Source organism: Maylandia zebra, linkage group LG13 (assembly GCF_041146795.1).
Source record: "Maylandia zebra isolate NMK-2024a linkage group LG13, Mzebra_GT3a, whole genome shotgun sequence".
Lineage (NCBI taxonomy): Eukaryota > Metazoa > Chordata > Actinopteri > Cichliformes > Cichlidae > Maylandia > Maylandia zebra.
In genome coordinates, this window is record NC_135179.1 from 695,104 (window position 1) to 716,680 (window position 21,577).

The following is a 21,577-nucleotide window of genomic DNA, read 5'->3' on the forward strand; positions in this document are numbered from 1 at the left end:
CAAAGCACTTTATCTAACATTCACTCGGGGCGATCGTGGCTCAAGAGTTGGGAGTTCGCCTTGTAATCGGAAGGTTGCCGGTTCGAGCCCCGGCTTGGACAGTCTCGGTCGTTGTGTCCTTGGGCAAGACACTTCACCCGTTGCCTACTGGTGGTGGTCAGAGCGCCCGGTGGCGCCAGTGTCCGGCAGCCTCGCCTCTGTCAGTGCGCCCCAGGGTGGCTGTGGCTACATTGTAGCTTGCCATCACCAGTGTGTGAATGTGTGTGTGAATGGGTGGATGACAGGTTGTGTAAAGCGCTTTGGGGTCCTTAGGGACTAGAAAAGCGCTATATAAATACAGGCCATTTACAGGCCATTTACCACACATCACTGGGGTACACCAGGGGGTGGGGACAAACCCTCTGATTGGTAGACAACCTTTTCTGTCACATTTACAAGCTTATTGTTTATATGCACAGCTATCTTTCCTAAATACGCAGCTCATGGGAATCATTGCTGTGACCAACCAGCAAAAACTGGATCAGTTATTGTTTTAAATGAAGCTGAATTTTCTTAGTTGTGTTGCAGTGTGCACAGCACTACCACTGAAAACAGGCACAGCCATGCCTTTTAAGAAAGGAGATCAGAACACATATACAAAGCTATACCATGGACATGATCAATACTGAGCTGTTATCCACACAATGTGGATTTGTGATTTGTTATTTGTCCATCCATCCATCCATCCATCCATCCATCCATTTTCCTCCGCTTTACCCGGGGCCGGGTCACGGGGGCAGCAGCCTAAGCAGAGAAGCCCAGACCTCCCTCTCCCCAGCCACCTCCTCCAGCTTGTCCGGGGGAACACCAAGGCGTTCCCAGGCCAGCCGAGAGATATAATCTCTCCAGCGTGTCCTGGGCCTCCTCCCAGTGGGACATGCCAAGAACACCCAGGAGGTGCCCAGGAGGCATCCTTGTCAGATGCCCGAACCACCTTAACTGGCTCCCTTCGCTCATTCGGGAGGAGCAGTGGCTCTACTCTGGGTGAATTTCTAACCCTATCTCTAAGGGAGAGACCAGCCACTCTTCGGAGGAAGCCCATTTCCACCACTAGTATCCGCGATCTCGTTCTTTCGGTCACTACCCACAACTCGTGGCCATAGGTGAAGGTAGGGACGTAGATCGACCGGTAAATTGAAAGCTTCAGTTTTACACTCAGCTCTCTCTTCACCACAACAGACTGCACATCACTGCGGCTGCCACACCAATCTGTCTGTCAGTCTCCGACTCCCTTCTCCCATCACTCACGAACTAGACCCCGAGATACTTAAACTCCTCCACTTGGGGCAGGAACTCGTCCCTGATCTGGAGTGGGCACTCCACCCTTTTGGAACACACCCTCCGGTCCCCCTTCTTAAAGATGGGGACCACAACCCTGGTCTGCCCATCCAGAGGTGGTGCCCCTGATCTCCACGCAACATTGCAGAGACGTGTCAACCAAGACAGCCCTACAGCATCCAGAGCCTTCAGGAACTCGGGGCGGACCTCATCAACACCAGGGGCTCTGCCACCAAGGAGTTGTTTAACTGCCTCAGTGACCTCGCAGAGATAGGTGAGCCATCCACCTCATCCCCAGACTCTGCTTCCTCCATGGAAGATGTGCCAGTGGGATTAAGGAGGTCCTCGAAGTATTCCTTCCACTGCCTGACAATTTTCTCAGTCGAAGTCAGCAGCGCTCCATCTGCACTATACACAGTGCAGGTAGAGCACCGCTTTTCCCTCCTGAGTTGCCTGATGGTTTGCCAGAATCTCTTCGAGGCAATCCAAAAGTCTTTTTCCTTGGCTTCTCCGAAATTCCTCCCACACCCGAGTTTTTGCTTCAGCCACCACCCACGCCGCGTTAAGCTTGGCCTGTCAGTACCTATCAGCTGCCTCCGGAGTCCCACGGGCTAACCAAGCCTGGTAGGGCTCCTTCTTCAGCTTGGTGGCACCTGTCACCTCGAGTGTCCACCATTTGGATTGGGAATAACCACCACGACAGGCACCAACTGCCTTGCGGCCACAGCTTATTGCAGTGGCTTCGACAGTGGAGATGCTGAACATGGTCCATTGACACTCAATGTGTTCAGTCTCCCTCAGACTGCTGGTGAAGCTCTGCCGGAGGTGTGGGTTGAAGATCTTGGCTGTCGGAGGGGTGCTTTACTGAGCTTCAGGTCCTGGAAGGGTAGAACATATGAATGTCCCATAGCAGCTAGGTTCCCTAACTTTTGGTAGCTGTTGAAAGGATAAAGTTTTGGTATATCAGTGGTTAGAAATACCATTAATACTTTAGTATTACCTTAACACAAAGTCAGGGCTGACCCGGGACCATTGCTGTGAGTCACAGCATGAAGGTCCTTTCACAGCAGACGCATTCACTTCTAACTGAGAGCGCAAAATTTGTTGCGCTGGCCGCTGCGCTGTTGTTTTCTTGCTGCAGCTCTGCGTGTACTAGATGCGCCTGCTCCTTGTTGTTTCTGTCTCTGACTTTATGTCCTCTACAGGAGTTACTGTTGTTTTATCTTCAAATGTTCAATAAAAACATGTATCGCTCATTCACAACGAAGAAAGCTTTGTAACTATCCTACTACTGGTGTCTTCCTACATACTAGTGAAGACTGTGTCATTTCCACAATGCTGCTCCTTCTCGAGGTCCACAGAGCCGTTAAAGTCTCTGGAGGTCCCTGTGTGAGCTCGTAAACCTGTGACACAAAATTCATCGGACTCGGACACGCACAGACTGTTTTCCTTCGTGGTGATGAAGGAAAACGCTGGGCTGGCATGTAAAAGAGCATTTATCCTTCCAGGACCTGCAGCTCCGTAAAGCACCCCTCCGACAGCCAAACCCATCTGTTCTCTGATTGGATTGTTTCATTTGTGATTGACATGACATTGACCAATCAGCTGAAAGGAAGAAAAATCGGGTCAAAATTCGTACTTGTAAGTTGAAACTGTCACACATCCAGGGAACCAGAGCGCAGAGTTTTACACGTAGACCTATGCAAACAACACTGTAACTCATGTAAATACTTTTACAAACACAAATTCTCATCTATAGAAGCACAAACATAACATTTTAACATGTTTAAAGGTTACAAAACTCAGTTCACAACTAAGCATTTGATTTACAAGCACAAAATATTTATGACCACAGTTTGACCACAGACATGGTCCTAACATTTAACTTACAGTGCACACCTGCCTTAAATGTGACTCGTTGTGTGTTCCCTCTCGACTGCAGCAAAACAGAGATGCGGCAGCACATGACAAACCTCTGCCATGCAAAGTGCAGCTGCACACACAGTGGATCCCTTTCTGTCCTCCGTGCTAATGTGTCACTGTTATTATTGTTAGGAAACAACAATGCAGGGACACATTTTGCACATATTCACTACTAAGAACTGGGAATCTGCATTCACACGCTTGCTGGCCAAAGTATTCACAACAGGGAAAAAGAAATATTAAATACTTACTTCCTCCTTGGTCGCCCTCAGTAGTTCTCTTACTGCCTCAAGATCAGAGAGTGCTTGATTTTTCTCCTTAACTGTCATTTCCAACTTATTTTGCAGCACTAAAAAAAGCAGCACAGTTAAACAATGTTGTTGTGCACTGACTGTACAACTGTGACATTCTGTGGGTTAACCTGTGTTTGTTTCGTCAAATAAGAACATTTATTATGTAGAGCCAAACCTCTTTGAAACGCTGATCAGTTCTAGTCTACCAAATAATACCAAATGATTGAAACAGAGTAATTCATTCATACTGGTGTTACATTCTCGTTTTTTAGTTTGTGCTTATAGACCGTGCCTAACAAATGTACGAGACCAGCTGTCATACAAACAAGAAAACACAAATACTTCAAACTTTGTCAAAATTGTCTCTGAAACTAAAACTTTATTAGAACTTATGAGTCAAATAAGAATGCTTCTTTGAGTCGGCGCCCTGGACTTTAGCGCTTTAACCACTAAAACTTCCTTTTTTGAAGTTCAGCACTGCAGAACTTTTATATATTTATATATATATATAAAAAACACCCAGCACGCCCCTGCGGGCGGTTTATCCTTCAAGCTCGGGTCCTCTACCAGAGGCCTGGGAGCTTGAGGGTCCTGCGCAGTATCTTAGCTGTTCCCAGGACTGCGCTCTTCTGGACAGAGATCTCCGATGTTGTTCCTGGGATCTGCTGGAGCCACTCGCCTAGCTTGGGAGTCACCGCACCTAGTGCTCCGATTACCACGGGGACCACCGTTACCTTCACCCTCCACATCCTCTCGAGCTCTTCTCTGAGCCCTTGGTATTTCTCCAGCTTCTCGTCTTCCTTCTTCCTGATATTGCTGTCATTCGGAACCGCTACATCGATCACTACGGCCGTCTTCTTCTGTTTGTCTACCACCACTATGTCCGGTTGGTTAGCCACCACCATTTTGTCCGTCTGTATCTGGAAGTCCCACAGGATCTTAGCTCGGTCATTCTCCACCACCCTTGGGGGCATCTCCCATTTTGACCTCGGGACTTCCAGGTTATACTCGGCACAGATGTTCCTGTACACTATGCCGGCCACTTGGTTATGGCGTTCCATGTATGCCTTGCCTGCTAGCATCTTGCACCCTGCTGTTATGTGCTGGATTGTCTCTGGGGCATCTTTACACAGCCTGCACCTGGGGTCTTGCCTGGTGTGATAGACCCCAGCCTCTATGGATCTTGTGCTCAGAGCTTGTTCTTGTGCTGCCATGATTAGTGCCTCTGTGCTGTCTTCCATATATATATATATATATATATATATATATATATATATATATATATATATATATATATATATATATATATATGGGCTTTCTTATTTTTTCCACTTTTTGTAAAACAACAAATCTTAAATTTCATGGACAACATAAAAACATTATATTTCAGCATTAAAAGGATCATGTTGAGCTTTAGTGGTGAGTTTAACCATTAAAAAATACTCTTTTAGTTTAATTTAGTGCAGCTGTGGCTTAAACCTGTGCTGTGCCGATACGTTGGTTAAGAACTGTACGTGTCCAAAAATGTGACAAATGGAATAAATCTTGAAATAAAGACGTGTTAATACAAACAGCTCACAGCAGGAACAGTCTGAGACATTTAAACAGGGTACTTAAGCAGAAGAAGGTCGCTGACACCAAAAGCTGTTTCAGGTACAGATGGATTGCCTTCTGGTGAGCAGAACGAGGATTTCGTGTCATAAAATTTTCAAGCGAAATACTGAAAATGATTTGAACAGATGAACACAATCGGTGTGATGTACTTAGCTCAGAACCTACGAGAGCTCGTTTGTTTGGCTGGGATCTACAGAAGTCTGTAGCCAAATATCTGGTGTTTCATCACAGGGGCTGCTTTGACTAGCTGTCCATTAACATGCAATTATGAATTTTCAAGATAATAAGCCCGCAATCTTTGCAAAAGTCAACTTATTTCAGTATTGCCTGTATCACAGCATATTATTTGCAAATGACATGATTATCTGTCCCTTTTAATGCCAACGACATGAATGGAAAAGCATCATCGAGTATAAATCCATTATCACCGGAGGTATAATTACTGTTTGACTAAAGGAACTGACCATGACGTGAGCCAGAGGCAGCTGGAGGAGAAAATACGTCTGCAGTGCTGAACTTCAGTCAGCTGAAAACTCTCAGGACATCTGCCAGTTATTTTATGCACACGTGCGCAACACACCTAATATTTTTTTACTCTAAGGGTGTAGACGTTATACTCTTCATGTCATCTGTAAATTGAATTTTTGGTGAAGCTAAATTTCACACTGTGATGGACGTGGCAATGGGGCGGGCTTAAACCTGTCGGGGTCTGAGACCCAGCATCTTGAGTTTGTTTTTTCTGTTCTTGACTTCTTATGTTAGAATCATGTTTTATTCTTGTTAAGGATGTAGTTGAGTTATTGCATATTTCTGATTAATGAGAAAAATTCTGGCATATTAGTTTGTCTTAGTTGAGTTTTAGTCTGGTTGATGTTTGTCGCTTCGTCATGTCTGCATCTCCATGTTTCCTGTTTTATTTTGAAAGGTCCATTGTTCCCCTGCTCAGTGTGTTTAGTTTTGTTTCCCCTGTGGCGTCATGCTTCATTCTACTTCCCTCCTTCCCCTCCTGTGTTTAAGTCCTCAGTGTCAGGTCGTCTGAGTGTTTTGTTACCACTGTTCATGCTCGGGGTTATTCCCCGTCTACGTGTTTCATGTCTCCTGCCACAGTTTACAGAGTTCGTTTAGTTTTCCCAGTTTAGGTTTCAGTTCTCTTGTTTTGCTTCGTGTTTTTGTTTGTTGGCATTCAGTCCGATAAAACGTCTCTCTCTTCGTTACTTTTCGTCTGCTTTTGGGTCCGCTCCATAAACACGACCGAACCATTACCTCTAGAATCCAGGTAATTTGATTTCCACTCATTCAAATATGTGAGAAACTATGTGCCACGTGAAGACTTTGAGTAAAGTCCTTGTAAAATGAAGAGTCAAACACAAAGACGATGGATTCCAAACTAGATTTCACCTCAGTGGTACATTCCCTTCTTCATTCATCCATCTTCTAACCCAGAGTTTGTCTTTGCAGTAACTTATCACTGCCAGCAGATGCAAGTAAATGTACCAGTGCACAAGTGCTTTCACAGCTCTCCTTGTGACCAGTGAACACATTCTTGTGTTCAAATACTCTTTGGTGAATGAATGAATGCTGTAGGTGAGGTCTGTCAGCACAGTGTAGGCTTTACTTTCTACGGTACCTGAGATGGAGGTGCAGCACTGAGGAGACAGGCAGTCGTGGCTCGATGCATGCAGGTCCTCACTCTCTTCTGCTTCATCATTGAGGTCGATGTCAGCGATGGTCTCAGGGCTGATGTGAGACAGCAACATCATACTCTTCCTCTTCAGAGAGCGGTTCTGCCTGTCCAGCTGTAGCATGCAGGCAAAGAAAGTGTAATGTACTGTCAGAATAAGATCATAAAGACACCAACTGAAGTTCAACACACCTGCAGTCAAGTCCATAAGTTTTTGGTGCCCTTGCACACCAGCAAAGTGGACTTTTAACATTAATTAAATACAAAATACTTTTGTATTTAATGCAATACAAAAGTATTGCATTAAATATTTAGGAAATACAGCCATCTGAATACATTATTTCACGTTTTCTCAAGAGTAACTGGACTGACTGACAAGCTGTTTCATGGCATTTTAACTGGACAGTGAGGACAGTGAGGACAGTAGGCCATCGCTGGGCTCGAACACAGATTGCAGTGCCAAACTCAGCAAGAGCAAAACATCTGAGACCACAGGAGGCAGCTCAAATAGATTAGAGCAAAATTCTTCTCTTAGTTAAGAAAAACTCCTTCACAACATCAAACCAACTCAAGAACACATTTCAAGGATTACCAAGTTCCACAGAGAGACCTTCATGAACATAAATATGCCCATAAATGCAACAGCTGATGCTATGTGTAGAAATGCTTTGAACATTTGCACTTTAGTCACGTCTTCATCGTTTCACATAATCGGTGGCAAATTCATTTTACAGGAAACAAAGTTGAGCTCAAATCATATTTTGCTTGTTTTCACCAAAGTACTGATACTTCTATTAAAACAATATCTTCTAATGTGCTGCATGTCCTAGCTGCAGTAAACTGTCCTGGTAACAAAGCATTCATGGGTTTTATACAAGTAGACAGTAGACTGTAGACCACCAACATCTAAAGAACATAAACACAACTCGGACAGTCCACTCACAGAACTGCAGTACAACATGGCAGCACCACTGTAGTAGGAATAACAATTCATTTTAGCTGTTAATATTTTCACACTCCGTTATAATCATTGCTACAGGAGTGTGTGCTTCTCTGTTGAAGCATTATACTTTATTAGCATTATATATATTTATATACTTATATATATGAATTAAGGAGACCAGTGGTAAGTAAAGCATGAATGAAAGCCATGGCCGTGGGACTGATGCCTCTTATGCACGCTTCTTGATGTCACCTGAAGGAAGAAAAGCCCCTAAAGGGAAGAAAAAAGTAAAGGAAATAGAAAACAGGAGCCATGAAAGAAGCATTTATTAATGGCATCCCGGTGAGAGCGGATTGCAGCAATTCCATCTTTTGATGACACCCTTCAGACGACAGCTTTTTTTCTGAAATGCAATCAACAATACATAACATGGAATCACATTCTTCTGATAATAATCTACAATCGGTGAAAGATGTACATCTAAAATTACATACTTAGATGACTCGAGGCTGACATAACAGTCGGCTAGCGCTGTCTTTGGAGGTCGCCATTACAAAGTCACAGCCTTGATCATACAGCAACACAAAAACATTAAGCATCAAAGCCACATTCTCCTCTGACTGGTTGTAAATTGCTAACCCCCTCCAGCTGCTTTTAAATCAAAATGTTGACGAGTTAAAGAATTGCTCTAAACTTTGGCTTCTTTCAGAGCGGCCTTGGAGATATTTGTTGTGCAAAATTACCATCATTGGGGACAGAAATTAACATAGAGTTTAACTTGCCGTCGTGGTGTGTTCCAGCTCTGATTTAAATGCAAATGAGTAATAAACCCACGTTAACACAGTGTGCACAGGAATGGTGACTTTGGAGTATTGCTGCTGAAAGGCCAGCGTAATGTTTCAGACTCAGACTGTACTCTGCTTATGGATTTATGGTGAACAAACGTGATGCTTTTAACATAAGTAAGTTAATAATTAATAAATGGATTTATTCTTTGAAATAGCTAAGGACTATTGCTGTCCGCCCCACACACCCACAGCACAGGGAGTGTCTGGTTATGGACGTCGCTTTATATGAAGAAAGAAGCCGTTAGTGAAGCAAAGCGAGCACATCAAATAAAGCCTGAAGGAGAGTCGTTACTTAGACCAAGCAGCCTTTTAGCCAGAAATCATAATTCCTTCCTGAAATAGCACAGTGCTAGCTGTTAGCAGCCGCTTCACTGGACAAAGCCTGAAACATGATGTCTGTTCTGTGCTCAGTCAGCTGCAAGTGGGATTCACAATAATCCTGGACAACATTTCAAGACAAATACAGTTTGTCACATCTGATTCTCTGTCATTAGTTCCAAAGTATGCTGTTCATCTTTGAAACGTTTATTTTACAAAACAAAATTTAAAAAGTAAATTAGGAAGAAAGGCAGCTTGTATACGACTAGTTAGAGAAACACCTACTTCAGATGCTGCAGTGCAAATCTACGTACTGCAGCTGCTCGTGAGCCTCGTAGCTCATGTGGAGACTCAGCAGCACTTTTATTACCTCATACTTTATTACCTCATACACTTTTATTACCTTTTTCTACTCTGGGAGGGGCTCAAGCTTCACTTGACCAATTTAATAGTTGTAAATATCTCAACTTTCTAAAGCTGGACTCCTGGTAACCGCTGGTTACTGCTGTTAATGCAACTGGAATAGATTTATTTTATTTGACTAGTAAAGTTATAGAAGTCTGTTTATCAACAGTGCTTCATGAATCTGGAGAGAAAAGGCTACTTAAAAACGGTAGAGTCACAATTCTAACTCTACCAGAAGCTTCTTCAGTTCAGAACTGAAGAAGCTTCTGGGATGAGAGGTGAAACGTCTTCAAGCAACTTAAAGAAGTCCAGACGCTTTTCTTTCCAAGCTCCTTAGACTACGATGACCTGGATGACTGAGAACCTTCACAGACATGTTCTGAACTTTTGATTGAATATTTGACTAATGTAAAAATTCAATATTTGCATAGGCAAGTTTTAATTTCTATCATATCTGTATCATATTTGCTACGGTTGGTAAGTGTGCTGTGCGATTTAAGCTCCAGGCTTCCTGTGGTAACACAGCTGGTACTGATCTTTGGTAAAGTTTCATCAGGGAGGCATAGTTGGCCTGTTACAGCAGATGACAGAAGCTGAGCTGATCCTTAATCATAGGAACTGTTGATCACCTGAGGTGGGACAATATCATCCACCTTATCTTTGTCACCCTGAGCTACTCATGAGGAGGCGAGCAGGACTCGCGGGGGTCAGCAAACACAAGGAGTCAGATATGTTTCATGGCCACTGCTGAAACACAAGATTTCTATGATCAATAAGAATATCTGTCTACTGCTCAGTGCAATAAAACTCCTTTAATATAAACATATAGACCTGATGTAACATTAACATCAAATATTTTAATACTCAAATGACACTAGTAATAATTTCATTTGTTATTTGCTGGTTTAGAGGTTAAAAAACCTTTTAAACATAGAGACACAATTAAGTAATTAAGTGAACAAATGAGTAAGTGATAATGTCAGCAGATGATCAGTGTGTAAATGGACTGATTCTTCCCCTGAAGCACTCAAAGCGCAGCAGTCACTCATTCACACGAGCGCCTTTTCTGTGCTTAAGTGCTTTTTATCCAACGTTCACACACAGTCACACTCCCGTGGATGAAACTCGGGGTTATCCTTGCCCAAGGATATTTGGGATCGAACCAGCAACCTCGCGATTAGCAGATGACCTACTCTGATGAAAAAGCCCACCTTCACTGTAATTCTTCCTCAGTCTCCAACTGTCCACACTTGCGTCCAACCAGGTGGACTCTGAGGGCTTTTGTGCAGAAATTGAATGAGAAATGATTACTGTGATAAGTTCAGCACCAGTGGGCTGCAAAATCACTATGTGCCAGACTCCCCCACTTTCAATCACAACTCGCATTTTGGCAAGGACTCCAAAAAATTGTGCTGTGAATCAGAAGAATCCAACACAATTTTCTACACTGAGCCGTGGGGACAGGAGCGGCGGCAGAGGACCAGAGAGCGCTGTGATTGTAACCCTGCGCTCAGATAATGTCATCACAAATGGCTGATTGGACTCTAACATTCACTTAGGAAAGCCGGTTTAAACCAACATTATTTTATTACTTTATTCTTCTCTTGTTTTACTTTAATGACACCGTTTTAGTAAATGTGAAACTGAATCTGAGCACGCATAGGAAATTAGTTCAGATCTGATTTAACGTAAGGTCAACTGTACCTTGGAGGCCAGCGCTTCAGCACTTTCTCTGCACGTTCGCTCAATCTCCAGGTTCTCCTGGATGGCGCTGACCTCTTCAATGACCATCTGAGAGACTGGAAAACACAGAAAAAGACAAGATGAAAGGAAAGACGGGAAACGGCTTTTTCAGTTTCACGTAACAGAACAAATAAAAATAGTAAAATATGACAAACATCACATCCTACAACACCGATGTGAGGGAATTTCAGGACTAATATCTTTCAGTGTTACACGTGGTTGTTAAATTCTAAGCTTACACACTATTGGATACATTTGTTACGATGCTGTTTTAAAAGCTCATCATCCGTTTTGTATGTTAGAGTTAGTGTTTGTATTAAATAGCATGACTGTCAAATGTATTAATAGCTATTAATATTTTTCTGGGTGTTGCTGTCTCCAGCACCTCACAGACTCGGTTATGAGGACAACAGGTTATTAAAAAACACAAGTCAGTGTTTAAACAAAGCATATGTGTGAATTTTACAAACGAGTCATTAGTATTGATGAAATATGAAAGGCTGTACTCATGTGAAGAAGAACTTTAACATCAACTCATGAACAAAAGGTGGTGATGGAAACAAAGACAACAATTAGGTTTTTCTAAAGGACGATGCATCCCTGCAGCTGACGAGAGCGCCGTAACACTCGACACCTCAGCACTGAATGACCTCATTAGAATGAGACTTTACACCGAACCTCATATTTATTTATGAGCTCATATTCAGATTATTTACCCCGTTTTTTATTTTCTTCATCCGTGTCTGATTGAATAGACGAGGAAAAGGATAGAGAACCAGAATATTAATAAAGGGGAGTGTTGTGCAAGTATTTCAAGGGTGGACATGAGCTTCTCTTTACGAGTCATGACGTGTGATGCTACACCTCAGCCCGGGTGGGAACATTTAATTCTTTACTAAATGGTGACAAGAAGTGATTTTTAATTGATATTACCTATGACAATGGCAAAGGAAATACATGACCAACACATTTACCGCTAACTGCGTTCTGGGTTTAACGCTGGTCCCGACTCATGTAAAAATCCACACAGGCCATGTTTGGTGGAGAAAGCAGGAGCTCACACAGCAGAGAGGAGCGTGGGAAAGCTTTCACTGCACACTGCTTCTATGTAACAATAGCAGTTAAGCTAACATTGCTGGAGTTTTCGTTTTCTTTTCTTTAATTGACATTTAGGAATAACTGTACAAAACCATCAGCTTCAACAATTTGTTACATGTATTTTTGCTTTTTTCTCTTTTTAAACAACTAAAATATCCATACAAAAGGAGGGAAAGAGAAAAAAGGGAGCAAAACAGAAAAAGAAAGAAAGAAAAAGGCATGTAGGGAGTGAGATTTTACTACCATTAATATAACTAATATATCCTCTAATATATCTTCTAGTACTTAACACAGTCAAAATCAAAATCTGGCCTGCGTTTTTTTATATAGTCCATCCATTTCTTCCATCGTGATACAAACAGGTCCTCTTATAGTTCATATCTGCTGGCCTGTTCTCCATCCTGTAAATGTCCATTGTGATGTCCATCCACATGTTCATAGCTGGGCTCTCAGGAGAAAGCCATTTTTCTGTGATGGCTTTTTTACCTGCTGCCAGTAAAATATTAAACAAGTATTTATCGTTCTTTGTCCATCCTTCTGATAAGTCCAAAAAATAAAGTTTTACTTCCCAAAGGTAAATAACCTCCAAATATCTCTCGTATTGCTGCATGTATCCCCTTACAATACGTTTTAATAACATGACAGTCCCAGAAAATATGATAGTGATTTGTGCGGGTTACCTTCATAGTGAGATTTTTGGTGAGGTGGAATAAAATATCTTATCAGGCTTTTCCACCCAAATTCCCTCCAGCTCTGCGAGCTGCTACATTTCCATATGTATGTCCATATTGTTGTCCTCCTTTATCTCTATTCCTCCCTCCATTTCCCATTTTGTTTTGATATATAGGGTCGAGTGTAATTTCATATTTGTTAATCCCTTATAAAGGCCAGATACAATGCCTCTGTCTTTATTTGAACTGTATGAGCTTTTAAGGAGTTTTATTCTTCTTTTGTTTCCGTTCTGCTTTTTTGATCATGTCTGGTTTGATCTGTGAGGCAAAGTCCTGAAAACAAGCCAGAAACACTAAAAACAATCTCAGCACACTTACCTTTTTCCTTTGGGTTTTCAAGTTTTCATTCATACAAATATAAATGTGCTCTGAATAATGTAAACATGTCGACAGTTACCTGGATGTAGAGTCAAGAGGGTCTGTGGGAGCTGTAGTTGGCAGAAGCTGCCTGCAGCAGGGATGATTACAGGAAATGTGTCAAACCCCCCAAAACGAAACTTTTAAGAATAAAATAGTTTGTGTCCCACGTTGTACATACTTTAGTCTTAATTTGAAAGTTTTACATGAAACCTGTTTGGCGTCTGTCTTTTGTCATGTTTGTTGTGTGTTCAAAGCTTCCAGGCAGTAAAAATAAAGTGTGGATGAATAGTAAAGGTCAGATTATCGATGCAGAGAAAAGGTTTGACCTGTACAGCAGAGCGTAAACCCAGTGACAACACCCTGGCACCACTAAAGACACTGAAGGTGATTTATGAGTGTAACTGAACATGCAGCCGTCCGATTCACTGTCAATATGAAACTCTGTGATTAAACAGTTTTAGTAAAACATTGGGAACAAAATCTGACGAAACTCCAAACAGCAACGTTTCAAGCTGCAATCGTACCTCGGTAGGAGAAGAACACCCTAAAGACTGCCCTGCCACTTAACTAATTAAACATTACAGCTGAGTGAGGGAGAAATTAAGCATTAGTGCCACTGCCGTGGGCAATTCCTTCCCCCCGGTGACACCTAATTAAGAAGTTGATGAACGTCAGCGCTCTGCGATATCCACTCTGCCGTCCTCCGTATCAGGCGCTCAATAGCACTTAGCTGCCAGTTTTCTTCCTCAGCCTCTTCTCTGTCGCTGTCCAGACTCGGCAACCTACGAGAGGGCGCCTCGAACTAAATGACGTGTTAATTATAATTACTGGTAGCCATGGTAAATAAACAGCGCTGGAAGCGTTGCAAGTATATGAGCACGAGTCCACAGGGGGCTCTGACACATCACAATTGGCATTCTTAATTGTAAGTTTCAGCCTCCCCATCATTGTCCCTCCATCTTTCCCCCCCTCTTTTTCACGCTTGTCTTTTTTCATCCCGCTCTCAGGAACGACAGTGATTACCCCTGTGCCGACGTGCTACATAATGGTATCAGCGCCGTCAACGGAGCAGTGAATTAAATTGTATCTGCAGCCGCTGCGAAGCCTTGATGAGGGGGGCAGATGCCTTTGTGGTGTTATCATTATAACACAATGGTCATGTTGTCATCAACCTTGCCATCGCCAATTGAAAAGGCACGATTGTGTGTTGGGGGCTTTTCGTCACATCCTCCCACAGCCCCCGCTCCCCTCCACCCACCACCCACCCAACACTTCTGCCCCACCCCCAGCCGTTTCGTTGTGAATAGGAGCAATTTTCTAAGAGCTATGAAATCACGTAATAGGTCCTAATATGCAGCTGCTTGGCACAGTCAGGCAGCCTCTATTAACGCGTAAGTCAAACACAATATGTGTTTTGGCTGGAGAATCACTGAATACATGAGTACAGGCCAGAATTATTCAGATGAAAATCCACACAACTGTCATGGCTACAAAGACAAACTATTTGCTCCTTCCTTTGACATGTGGTGCCCCATTTCAAATTCTGTCTCCACTAAAGTGGTCATAGCAACCTGTAAGGAAAATCAATTGAATGGTGCAGCGGAGCACCTGAAATGTGTTTGCAATCCCGGGAAGCGATTAAAAGCTCAGAAAAGGAGCTGGGGATGCAAGGGTGCCGCTCACGTGCCATTATCTGTATCCAGGCTCGTATTTCCACAGCTGCAATCATTTTCAAACAACATAAATTTATTACAGTGCGCCATCTTACTGGTAAATAGGCCCGTTAGTTTAGCCTGCAGCTAACTTTTCCAAGTGTGAGTGACAGAGATTAGGGCTGCCACGATTAGTCGACTAGTCACGATTACGTCAACTATCAAAATCGTCGACGACTGATTTAATAGTCGACGCGTCGTTTGAAGCTTTGTAAGATCCCAAAAGACGCAGGAATAAGTAGCGGGATTTAAGAGTGTAATAACGGACTGAAACAGAAGATGGGAGCACTGCATGTACAAGGATGCCAGCTGCCGTTAAACCCCGAAGAAGAAGAAGCTGTGTCCCAGAATTCATAGCGCAGCCCAGCTCAGTTTCCAACAATGGCGGCAGCTAGTTAGTTTTAATGTTACTCTTATTATTCTTTCTGGGTCACAAAATAAACGTTTAACATATTTTCAGGCGAGAATGTAGCTGTGTAAACCTCAAATATCTGCTCAGTTTATCAAGACACCACATATTTTCAAAAGCGCTCCGACGTTTTCGGAGACGTCTGTTACCCACTAGCTCGATAGCTAGCCGGGGGCTAGGCTAACTAGAGCCGTGAGAACACCGGACTCCCCGCAAATCGTTTTCAAACCCACCGCCGTCTTTCGCTACTCAGGTTAAACATGATATATGAGTCACTTAGATAACTTCAAAATGTTATTGTTTGGCTTTTTTCAGTATTTTATTTGTTCCTGAGTAAATCTGTTTGGCTGAGATTAAAGTTATAGTTTTTACACAGCTGAATAAACATCAAGCAGACAGCTGATTATCAGAAGTGTGAGATGCTCGAGAATTTACTCCGGTGTCCTGTTATATTTTAGAAAGCAAGGAGTTTATTAAACTTCACCGAAACAATCTGAAAATTTCATTAAAATTTTATAAACTATCATCTTGTCTTTATTTTTAGTTAGCACAGACCTGAAACACTTAAAGCTGTAAGCTAATGATAGTTATATAAGAGCAGATGCTGCTGGTGCAATAGGCTGTACGTTTTATGTCCAATGGATGATGATCTGATTAGTCGACTAATCGCAAAAATAATCGGTGACTAGTTGACTATCAAAATAATCGTTTGTGGCAGCCCTAACAGAGATATCATGTTCCTGCTAATGTCCCATACCTCACTGTGCTCCTATCTGTCATCAGTCTTTGTTCTTCAATCAGATTTTTTCATGCTTTTGGTGTCATTTTATAATACAAACAATGTAAACAAACTCACTGTAATGCTGTGTGTGTGAGATTGCATGTTGGACTTTTACTAGCCACTAAATACCTGTACCCCTGCAGAGACTAATGTTCAACCTGTCATGTCTATTTTGTACCATAGAGCAGTGTTTCCCATCCTTTTGGAGCCATCCATCCATCCATTCATCCATCTTCTTCCGCTTTATCCGTGGCCGGGTCGCGGGGGCAGCAGCCTAAGCAAAGAGGCCCAGACCTCCCTTCGCTTTTACACTCAGCTCTCTCTTCTCCACGACGGACCAGTCTGTTGATCGTCTGTTGATCTCCGGCTCCCTTCTCCCATCACTCACGAACAAGACCCCGAGATACTTGAACTCCTCCACTTGGGGCAGGAACTCATCCCCGACCCGAAGTGGGCACTCCACCCTTTTCCGGCTGAGGACCATGGCCTTAGATTTGGAGGTGCTGATTCTAATTCCCGCTGCTTCACACTCGGCTGCGAATGGTTCCAATGCGAGCTGGAGGCCCTCACCTGATGAAGCCAACAGAACCACATCATCCACGAGAAGCAGAGATGAGATTCTGAGGCCACCAAAGTGAAAGCCCTCCGCCACTTGGCTGCGCCTAGAAATCCTGTCCATGAAAATTATGAACAGAACCGGAGACAAAGGGCAGCCCTGGCGGAGCCCATCACCCACCAGGAACGAGTCCGACTTATTGCTGGCAATGCGAACCAAGCTCTTGCAATGGTTGTATAGGGATCGAATGGCCCGTAGCAATGGGCCAGACACCCCATACTCCCGCAACACCTGCCACAGGACACCCCGAGGGACACGGTCGAATGCCTTCTCCAAGTCCACAAAACACATGTAGACTGGTTGGGCAAACTCCCATGCACCCTCAAGTATCCTCGAGAGGATAAAGAGCTGGTCCAGTGTTCCGCGACCAGGACGAAAACCGCATTGTTCCTCCTGTATCCGAGGTTCGACTAGCGGACGAACTCTCCTTTCCTTGAATTACTACATTTATTTCTCTGAAGTTTACAAACACAAAACAACCCAAAGTGTCCACCAAATATGCAAAAAAACAACGTTGACAGACCGAGACTCTCCAAATTGCTCTCAAAGTCAAAACAAAATTATTTTTCTATTTCAAGAAAGTGTTGGCTGAATTAAAACTACTTTTTTTTAAGCATTATATCTCTCATCTCATTTTCCTGCTCGTGTCTCTAAGGCTGAAGGAGACGGACACCTGCAAGGAAGCAGTGACTGCAGGTAAGCTGGGAAAGTGAGAAGGGGCTGCAGACCCCTGCCCCCCACCACCGTTGTCCTCGTTGTTCCTCCACTCTTTGGTTTCGTCCTCTCTAACCAGCAAAGGGGGTCCCAGACTTTGTCCCAGGAGCTGACTGACTTTGCTGGCCTTCAGCTGAGCATTCTCGACTGCAGACACACACGCACACAGCCTCATTTGACTCAGGCATTCAGCACTGTGGTAGAACTCTCCTTTCCAGCACCCTGGCATAGACTTTCCCAGGGAGTCTGAGGAGTGTGATCCCCCTGTAGTTGGAACACACCCTCTGGTCCCCTTCTTAAAGATGGGGACCACCACCCCGGTCTGCCAGTCCACAGGTACTGCCCCTGATCTCCACGCAACATTGCAGAGGCGTGTCAACCAGGACAGCCCTACAACGTCCAGAGCCTTCAGGAACTCGGGGCGGACCTCATCAACACCAGGAGCTCTGCCACCAAGGAGTTGTTTAACTGCCTCAGTGACCTCGCCCCCGGAAATTGGCGGGTCATCCCCCTCATCCCCAGACTCTGCTTCCTCCTCGGAAGACGTGTCAGTGGGATTGAGGAGGTCCTCGAAGTATTCCTTCCACCGCCTGACAATTTTCTCAGTCGACGTCAGCGGCGCTCCGCCAGCACTATACACAGTGCAGGTAGAGCACCGCTTCCCCCTCCTGAGACGCCTGACGGTTTGCCAGAATCTCTTCGAGGCGGTCTGAAAGTCTTTTTCCATGGCCTCTCTGAACTCCTCCCACACCCGAGTTTTTGCTTCAGCCACTGCCCGAGCCGCACTCCGCTTGGCCTGTCGGTACCTGTCGGCTGCCTCCGGAGTCCCACAGGCTAACCAAGCCCGATAGGACTCCTTCTTCAGCCTGGTGGCTCCCTTCACCTCTGGTGTCCACCATTTGGTTCGGGGGTTACCACCACGACAGGCACCAACCACCTTGCGCATCACACTTACTGCTTTTCAAATATTTATCTATTGCTATTCCGCGCTGCATTGTCTCACAGCATGACTATTATGTCATTTCTCCTTTGTCTTCTTCTGTTTTACTGGCAGTTGGAAACCCATTTAATTAGAGCAGGTAGTTGTACTGCCCTCTAGTGGAAGAGAATGTTATTGTTCCGCCCGTTACTCACGCCGATAGCTTAGAGGACCAATCAGGTGGAACCAGATAACCGTCCACGGCACACCAGTGGATCACCTGACACACCTATGTGCCAAGGCCCAGTGGTTGGGAAACACTGCTGTAATGGCATGGTACAATTCAACATTATATAGCATCATGCTAGCTTGATCTTAAAATAAATAGTGACAAATTACATTAGAAGCAATATCAGGAGACAGATCGTCCCGAGACTTTGCTCTAAAATCTAAAAGAAATGTTTTAAATATGTACCTTTTACTGCGTCAGGTCATCTATAGGCACACAAAGCTACCCAGACATACGACAATTAGACGTTGAGGGAACATTTGTGTATATCAGACTAAACTCCTGACTAAACTCCCATTTCTGAAAATCGGGAGCTTCCTAAAAAGCCTGCTGTAAGTGACACCAACAGGAGGCCAGAGAGCCACCAGATCATTATTAAGCCCAAATGAATCAAACTAATCCTACACTTTGGCCGTATTATTGTTTTACATGATAACAGGACTCAAACTTCAGAAGTTTTAAGAGACACAGATGGCAGCAGATGCACACAACAGCAGGAAGTCTTACTGCGAGTGGAAGCACCATTAATATTTCTCACAAGAGAAATGACTTCAACAGAAAAATGCCAAAGAGTTACTGGAGGACTGATGAAGTCTTTAGGTACAACACTGAACCAGCAAGTACTTATTTTCCAGACAACTCGCTGCTTTCATTCTTTAAGGCTGTGTAAAAGTCACCTGGAATATGTACATACTGCTGTACATAAAGTCTGCTTGTTCAGTGAAATTATACTTGATAAGCTTGATAAGCAACGTTTATGACGAGCTTCACAAGCTCAGTATGAGCTCAGACGGTGGTTCAGCCACAGAACTGATGAAACCTGATTTACAGGTGTTTGAGTCTTTAAAATCCTTTGTGAAGAATAACGTGATCGTGCTAATGTGCAGATGGAGGCCTTAATAATTACTGGACTTTCCAGCAGCAGCACGATTGCAACCAAACCAGGTTCAGAAACCAACACTAGAACATCCTTGGATCGCCACCTGAGTCCCTGCATTTGACTTGAAAAAGCTTTGGCAGGAATGAAGACGAGGGCTTACTCTGCCGTAGATCCAGCTGGCTGACTGCATGAATATAGCTGAGCTTCTCTCAATGTAGGGACACGGGAGAAAACAAAATCCACGTGGGAGAAAAAAAAAATCTTTGTCTTGTAAACGTAATTATTTGGTGTTTAAAACCACTCGATCAGTGTATGTGCAGATCTTATTCATGCAGCTGCAGTTTGACTTTGTAACAGTGTAACTTCTGATAGTTTGATAATTATTGTGTTACATACATACTGTACTTATTACTTTTTGCTTGTGAATTTATTACTGTATTTCCATTGTGAGTAATTCATGAATATGGATTTGTCACAAAGCCCAAAGGCATTTCCTTTTAGTCATATGTGTCAGGTATGCATGTCTTTTAAACTGTCAGCTGTTCACAGAAACATAAATCCAAACCAAAGCGCCTCCAGGTTCAATCGTTTACTCTCTGGCCAACAAACGGACTTTGACATGTAGAACAGGAAGAGTGCGGCTCTAAAGGAAAAGCTACAGACGCTGGACAATTTCATAATCTTAGATCGGGATTACCCACTGTATGTGTTAGCGCCATAGACACGTATGACACATGCTCAGAGCTGTGATATGTGTATTAAGCATTGATGTGCAAACAATAGTGAGTTAAACATGTTGGTGCAATGGGGATCTCACTTTTGGACACAGGTGAACTTACCTTGCTGGAACTCAGAGAGCTTCTTCATCGCCTCGTCTCGCTCCTCTTCCAGCCTCTTGAACTTATGTAAGACACAGAGTAGCTTCAGTTCATCATTAACCTTTATGCAATGCCACAGCTCAGTCTGGAAAAGCAGGTCATTTAAATGCGATGACAGTATATAAAACTATGTAGATGTTAAGAAGGGAAAACCCCCTGATGGTCTCTGTGAGCACCTCAGACCTTTTGTTTAGCAGCCATGTTTAGTCCTACGTGTACCTAACCTTCCATAATACATGTGTAGATAAATTGTGCTAAACCAAACAAATGAAATAGATTGTTGTGCTACTTTGTCCTCATTCACTGTTGTTTCTGCCATTAAATATCAGTAAATCATTATCTGGTCAAACTTCCTTCTAAACTGAGCCTTACAGATGATCCAGTTTGGCTTGATGCTAAAGATCAACACTGTGTGTTCAGCTTAAGTTTACTGGACGCACACTGAGCTCTGTTCACAGAGGATGTGGACACCGTTATAGCAGGTGGTTCATTATTAATCCTTCACTGCTCATAATAAAACAATACTGTACAATATCAGTGATATTACTTCCTGGAATACTGTGTAGATTACAATGTTCATGAACAAGTATTGTTCCTATACTGGACGCCATGTTATTTGCTGAAACAGGGGGAAATGAGCACTAAAGGTCTAACTACGTTACCCAACATTAGCTTCACAACAGGAGTGAAGTCAATATTGATTCTAATTCTATTGTAATTCTCCTGATCCGTGTTCTGTGTGAGGAATCACACGGGCTAATCTTAGTGTGAAAACGTTTTAGAAATGGAGCAGGGAAACAAAAGCTTGGCAGGTGACTCGGGCTCACCTGTGAAAAGCTCCATTGCTGTGGAACTCGTGATTGTTTCCAGTGTGCTACAGTCACAACAATATTGCAGCAATCATAAGAGGGACTACGCTTGGAGAGATAGAAGTGATTTTTTTGCCATCGTTCATTCTCAGTGTTCGAAACAGTTAAAGACAAATATTACACACAGACTGACCTCATATCTGCTTAGTTTTAGACAATAACAAAAATGTGATCATGGCAGCTATTTAACACAACACTGAGTACTGGACCTGCTCGAGGTTATTATCAGCTCGATG

General features: G+C 43.4%; 1 protein-coding gene across 2 annotated transcripts in view; it reads right to left on the minus strand.

Moving 5' to 3' along the window:
- shtn1 (shootin 1) overlaps positions 1-21,577 on the minus strand; it is a 38,509-nt gene that overhangs the window by 13,152 nt on the left and 3,780 nt on the right. For both annotated transcript variants that reach the window (XM_076891354.1, XM_024804753.1), the window contains exons 3-6: positions 20,434-20,494; positions 11,047-11,141; positions 6,775-6,943; positions 3,492-3,589 (exon numbers count right to left, since the gene is read on the minus strand). In XM_076891354.1, the coding sequence (XP_076747469.1) occupies positions 3,492-3,589; positions 6,775-6,943; positions 11,047-11,141; positions 20,434-20,494 (423 nt within the window). The remainder of the gene's footprint in view (positions 1-3,491; positions 3,590-6,774; positions 6,944-11,046; positions 11,142-20,433; positions 20,495-21,577) is intronic.